At 35.6% G+C, this 7,097-nt stretch overlaps 1 protein-coding gene across 1 annotated transcript; it reads right to left on the reverse strand.

The window, feature by feature from the left end:
* Positions 1–322: 322 nt before the first annotated feature.
* LOC107856744 (3-isopropylmalate dehydrogenase 2, chloroplastic-like) lies at positions 323–6,838 on the reverse strand. Its single transcript, NM_001324737.1, is given in 11 exon segments — positions 323–397; positions 667–819; positions 963–1,016; positions 1,121–1,228; positions 1,315–1,431; positions 2,124–2,210; positions 2,791–2,879; positions 3,013–3,088; positions 4,013–4,124; positions 4,245–4,374; positions 6,619–6,838. Coding segments are annotated over 11 exon segments (1,221 nt in total).
* Between the last annotated feature and the right edge of the window lie 259 nt (positions 6,839–7,097).

A 7,097-nucleotide genomic window follows, 5' to 3' on the forward strand; every position in this document is an offset into this window, starting at 1 on the left:
CAGCTCGATGAACAAAGAACCTCTTTAAATCTTATTTTCATTTCCTTCCATGTTACAACAGGATAAAAGGACAGCTCGATGAACAAAGAACCTCAAGAGAATGTAATGTAGGCAGCCTATCCTAATGCAAGCATCTCCGGCTGATCATGTTACAACAGGATAATTTCTTGATAACATTCAGAGAAAAATAATAGAGACGTTTAGGCTACGATACAACACTCATCGATTTTGAATCCTTCAGAAGATGACATAAATTGCAAAATTATGTATCTGCCAAAATGATCATTTGCTAAGGTCACTCAAAGGAAGCCTCTTCATAAATTTAAACAGCAGCAGGAGTTTTGCTGTCGATAGATTTGAGCACTTCTTCGCCCATTTCCTTGCAGCCGACCAATTTCTGAAGACACGCGTTTAAGCTCATTTAGCAAGTTAGCAACGATAACTACAACAACTACGAGGCTTCGGTCCCAAACAAGTTAAGAGTCGACCATATGAATCCTCACAGTTTCATTTAAGTGCTAACTCATGTCGTAAGTTTGATATGAAAGCATTAGTTACCAAATGGTTTCAGCGTTAAAATTGGTCCGGCCTATGCATAGAGGTTTAGACGAAAAAATGTTGTTGGCAATTTAGTAATAGAGCTATCAAAGAAAGATAAAAACTCACATGTCCTGCTGAGTGAATGTCACCAGTACGGAATCCTCGATTTAAGGTGTCTAAAACAGCTGCTTCAATTCTCCGAGCAGCCTTCTCCTCACCTAGGCCATACTTCAGAAGCATAGCAGCACTGAGCATTGTTGCCAAAGGGTTTGCTTTATCCTGCACGTTTCAAGTTAGCGTTTAAGCATGAACTTACACAAATTTTCGGGGGTGGGGGTGGGGGTGGGGAGAGGTTTGCTAGTAGTTAAGCAGCAGGAGAAGGGCAAAGAGAAAAGGAGAAAGAAAGAAATACAAAAGCCAACCTGCCCAGCAATATCGGGAGCAGAACCATGTATAGGTTCAAACAATCCAGGTCCCTAGAGGAAATATATGCCCAAAAGTAAGAGGATATTAAAGAATTGTAGTGAGAAGAAAAAGGAATCAATATTTTTTCCAAGGAAATGAGATTATCCGGAAATACCGATGCACCAAGACTGGCAGATGGAAGCATCCCGATACTTCCTGTAATCATTGATGCTTCATCGGACAGGATATCACCAAATATGTTGTTTGTCACAATTGTATCAAACTGCATTACGATTATTTCGAGGATCAACTCCATGGAATAGTGTGTCATCGATGTGGTAAGACCAAAATTGAGAAGCAAGAATGTACCTGTTTTGGATTGCGAACAAGTTGCATGGCTGCGTTGTCAACATACATGTGAGACAGCTCTACATCAGGATACTCCGAGGCTAATGCTGTAACTCTCTTCCTCCAGAGCATGGAAGCCTGCCAATATCTCAAAATCATGAACTCCAACACTATAGAATAAAAAGTTACTCTTAATGAACTCGATCTCAATGCTCTCTTTATGGTCTCCCAGTTGCAATTTTAAGTAGCGGGAACCGGCAAATTAGAGTAAACAATGCAAACTTTAGTCTATAGTACAATTCTTTTAAAGCATCAACTGCAGAAGGAATAAACAAGAAACTTGCTTAAAGTAGATTAGATTTTGTTGATCACTTGATTTTACAGTTGCATACGAGTTACGACTTAAGGATTTTTGTTTTTCCCTTATGACACCTTGGCTAGTCTGAGATTGGTGAAGATTCATAATTGGAGAAGAGTAGCATGAGAACGACTTCACTTTGGCTTTTGTTTGGATGATTTGCAGAGAAATAAATGAACCAGTTGAAAGATATTCTTGGAGAATAACGAGCTTCTTTCTGATTCTAGTCTACTCCTGGTATAGAGAATAGGTACCTTTCTGTATAGATGGCTAGGTAGTTAACTAGATTATTTTCCCAGAAGATTAAAGATAAATCATATACGTGACAGCTATTACAGCACCATGTTGGTGCAATTATTAATAGATTTACTTGCTTTATAACAGAAACAGTGTTGGAAAAAAAAGTAGAAGGCAGAAATAGAGGAAGTGAAAAGAAGGGCTGAGGAATGGGGAGAGAAAGATTATGTGTTACCTCCAAAACATTCGCTTTATCCACACTACAGAGTTTCCCTCGACGCTTCCTCGCAGTTTCAAATGCAATACGAGCAATTCTGTCGATCTGAAAAGAATTTAAGCCAAAAATTGATGTAAAAGTTGGGAACAAATTTCAGGTAGAAAAGCTTGAGCTCAATCTATCCTACTTTTGAAACAGTAAGACATTACTGGATGTAGTTTCCATGTGAACTTCAACAGTAATCGAATGACAATGAAAGAGTTAAGTTATATAAGCAAAGTTAATAACTTGAAATATTTGCATACAAAATGACGCTTGACAATAGTTCCAGATAAATTTCAGAAACTGTTCCACGTATTACAACTAGCAGTTAATTGTACTAATCAATATATAAAAGAAAACAATACCAAATTCTCAAATGGAACAAAATCAAAATCAACCAACACATAAGCTTCAATCCAAGAAAAAAAAAATGACACAACCGAACTACTTTTCCAATCAAAACTAGAAAGAAACCGGAAACTTCATCAAATTCTCCAACTAGGTCACAAGTGAACATTCACTTGAAGCTATCATGCAAAAATAAAAGGGAGGGGGGATCCTTTTACTGGAGAATACTGGATAAAATACTAGAAAATTTGTCATATTTAGAAGCACAGCAGGAAGCATTTTTTAGGCAAATTACCTCATATGTTGCATACACTTCAGTGTTGAAACCTATTTCCTCACCATTTTCATCAGTGCTGAAACCTCTTGGTTTGCCAAAATAAATACCTAATTAACATGAGGAAAAAACAGCAAGTTGCAATCATAGAGAGAGACCATCTTGAGAAAGAAAAGTAAAAAACAACTTAATGATAACGGAAGTTGATTTGAATATCAATGAACATAAGAATTCCAAACTAACCTCCAGTAAGTTCCCTAACAACCATTAGGTCAACACCTTCAGCAACTTCCTTCTTCAAAGTTGAAGCATCTACTAACTGCAATAAGTGAGGAATATGAGAATGTGGGAATCGCAGAAACTCGCCATGTAATTTATGCGTACAGGATTTGAAAGACAAGTTCATGAAGTATATGTTTCCTGTTTGTAATAAATGATAGTGAATGATGACTCTGCAGAAGAGAAACTAAATTTATAAAACTGCGGAAGTCAGATGGCTGTCAAAGCGCATAACTCTCAGGTTTGTTGTACCTCACTCACAACCATTTTAACGAAATGTCAAAACTCGCAAGCACTCACCTTGAGGTAAGACTCTAAACACCTGAGTGAATCATTAATGTTAACGGTATGGTGTTGGCAAAGAGGTAGGAGGAATACATAAAGTGGTGGTACTAGCAGTAGTTTTAATTTGCCAGTCATGTTAGCATGCTCAAGGAGTATCAGCCGTCAATTTTGTGCAGCAGAATAAAAGTGTAGGAGGTAGGGTTTCAGGAGGTTGCTCGTGTCAAAAAGAGTAGGTAGATGTACATGGCTCTCCATGAGAACCTTTCTACTCATTTCCTGATTACATGTGTCCATATGTCTCATTAGCTATGTTGCTCGGGCTCTTTAAAAGGGTTGTCGTACCCTTGTCGGATTCTCCAAAAATGCACTACTTTTAGAGTATCCAACACACCCATCGATATTTTTAAAGAGTCCGAGCAACATAGCCCAATAGTTCATGCAAACACTTTACGTCTTTAAATCCAAATAGGTGTGTCAAAAGAATTCTAAATGCAGAATTAAATTAGACATTTACCCTTTTTACGCTAGCTTTGACATTATCAGTTGCAGTTTTCATTATGACAAAACTTGTAAGTTAAGAACATTTACACTATTAGCAGTTGCAGAATACTCTCAAATTGATACGACGGTCTCTTTTTTGTGATACGTAGAGTCTTAAGCAACTGAAAATAAAAATTACCTGTGGTAACACAGTGGCTGGTCTCAAGTTAGCAAAGACCTGCAAGCCTTTTCGAAGTTGCAGCAATCCGGTCTCGGGCTTCAAATGTTTTGCATTATTGTCCCATTTATATCTTTAGATTTAGAATCAAGAAAAATACAGCACAAGAAACAAGAAACATGAGATTCAATCGAAAACAACCATACGAAATAATATAATAAATGTTCACAAGAGGGTCCCATCATGTAGTTACCCTCCAATTGCCCCAAGAAGAGTAGCATCAGATTGCTTTGCAGACTTAAGAGTCTCATCGGGCAATGGCACCCCTACAGCATCCAACGCAGCCCCTCCCATAGGCATCTCTTCGAATGCTACTTCAAATCCTGTTACATTTCCAAGAGTTGCATCGTTAACCCTTGGACATACTTTTGCTTTAAGTTTGTAAATATTAATCCTGTTAGGTCACAACAAGTTCAAATCTTTTGAATTCCCTTGTTAAAGTTCTCGGCTCTGCCACCAGAGCTAAATAGTGTGAACATGGACATCAAGTTACAACTTTTATATTCGTTAAAAGAAAATTTTTAAAATCCTACCGAAAAACAAAAGGCTATTTTAACTCCAAAAGAATAACAGTACTACGACAACATAACATAGTGCCAAGGATCCAAAAAGAAAAATAGTGCCACAACAAATTCAAATCAAGAGTGAAAATAACCACATACAATTTACTCCCTCGTCCGAAAAACAGTTTTGGACATCCATTTCTAACATTTTCCAAAATGATTCAACTTAAATACACTGACAGTCAGTAAATTATAACCTATAATAGCATGAATATCAAGAGATTTACCATAACTCCTCTCACAAATGGAGATGATTTTCTGGATGGTCACTCAAGTAATAGTTATTATATTAAAAAGTCCCTTTCGTTGTCAAGAGATTTACCATAACTCCTGATAAAAGGTGCCAAGATTAGTCCATAAAATCATACCCAGCCAAATTCAACTCAACCCGCCCATTTGCCACCCATACTCCTGATTGAGCAAACATTGCTTACATCGACTTATACTAATCCTAACTCCATCAGAAAAGTTAAACTCATTTCAAGATAAAATCGAATTATTTTCTAAGATGACCACTCAACAAATATTTATTCTCATATAATCATTCCCTTCCTTTGCTGAACAAATTATATAAGAATCAACAACAAGGTTAACTTTTTGAGATAACAACTATTAGTTGAACGACCAGTTACCGCAATCAACCCAAAAAATGCATACATTCAAAATCACATTAAAGTCAAAGTAACTAACTTTTTCATATATATATAAATTAAACTCTGATTTACCATATGGTAACTCGACCAATATTTATTATCTCAAAAGTCACTTTCTTTATTGAAAAAAAATAGAATTAAGTCATGATTGACTTTCTGAGATAATAACTACTACTTGAACGACCATTTGACAAATCAATCGAATAAAACGGAGTTGATTTCTCATAGGGTAACTCGACCAATAGTTATTACCTCAAAAAGTCACTTTCTTTGTCGAAAAAAATTGGAATCAAGAACAAAAGTTGATTTTCCGATATAATAACTATTAGTCGAACTGCCATTTGACAAATCAACCCGATAAAGTGGATTTGATTTCTCATATGGTCACTCGACCAATAGTTACCATCTCAAAAAGTAACTTTCTTTATCAAAAAAAAAAAAAAAAAATTAAAATCAAGAATGAAAGTTGACTTTCTGATATAATAAATATTAGTTGAACGACCATCTAATGAAATCGTCAATTGGTCAGCTAACTAATACTTCTTATCTCAAAAAGTCAATTTCTTTGTCGAATAATATTGGAATCAAGAACGAGAGTTGACTTTTTGATATAATAACTTGGGTTGATTTCGTCAATTGGTCAGCCAATTAATAGTTATTATCTCAAAAAGCTAAGTTGCTCGAACTCTTCAAAAATGTCTATGGGTGTGTGTCGGATCCTCCAAAAAAAGTGTATTTTTGAAGGATCCGACAAGGGTGCGGCAACATTTTGGAGAGTCCGAGCAACTTAGCCAAAAAGCCACTTTCTTTATTAAAAAAAGTTAAAATCAAGAACGAGAGTTGACTTTCTGAGATAATAACTATTCAACCCAATAAAACACATATATATTTTTTAATAACTGTAGTATCCAGGCTAGCTTATGCACACCTCGACTAATTCTACAGGATACCTCCCACCTCCCACCTCCCACCAATAACAGATATTAGGTAACTCTGTCCACCAAGACTGGGATAATAACTACTAGTTGAACAACCATTGAACGAAATCAATCCAATAAAATGCATATTTATATCAAAAAATCACTTTCTATTGAAAAAATAGAACGAAAGTTGTATTCAAGAACACGAAAGTTTGACTTTCTGAGATAAGAACTACTAGTTAAACGGCCATTGAACGAAATCAATCTAATGAAATGCATATATATATATATATATATATATATATATCAAAAAAATCACTTTTCCTTGAAAAATATTGTAATCAAGAACACGGAAGGGTTGACTTTCTAGAGATAATAACTATTAGCTAAACGACAATTTAACAAAACCAAACTAACAAAATGCTTTATACCTTCGAGGGACGCAACAAGTTGAAGGGCATTTTTGGCAACAGAAATGACTTCAGGACCAATACCATCACCAGGAAGAAGAGTGATGTTGTAGCTTTTGCTTTGTGTGGTAGCGGAGCAGCGGATTGTACCCCATTTAGCGGCGTGTTTGGGTAATTTTTGTGAATGAAAAAGTGGATCGCAAGTAGTTGTTGTAGTGAATTGTAAGGAAGAAGCCGCCATTGATGATGAGAATAAAGAAATTAAAGAAGAGAACTAATTTGGTGGAACAATATAAATGGATATATTAAGCCCAATATGAGTCCATTAGTAAAGGCCCTATAATAGTTATTTCTTTTATATAATTACTAAAAATTTTAATTTTGAATCTTACGTAATACATAATTAGCTCATGATACATTCAGGAAAGATACATTTTTTCCTTTCTAAAGATATATAATTAGCACTCGATATATTTTTTCCAATTTGGGTCTGTCAAGAT

Source organism: Capsicum annuum, chromosome 11 (genome assembly GCF_002878395.1).
Source record: "Capsicum annuum cultivar UCD-10X-F1 chromosome 11, UCD10Xv1.1, whole genome shotgun sequence".
In the NCBI taxonomy this organism is placed as follows: domain Eukaryota; kingdom Viridiplantae; phylum Streptophyta; class Magnoliopsida; order Solanales; family Solanaceae; genus Capsicum; species Capsicum annuum.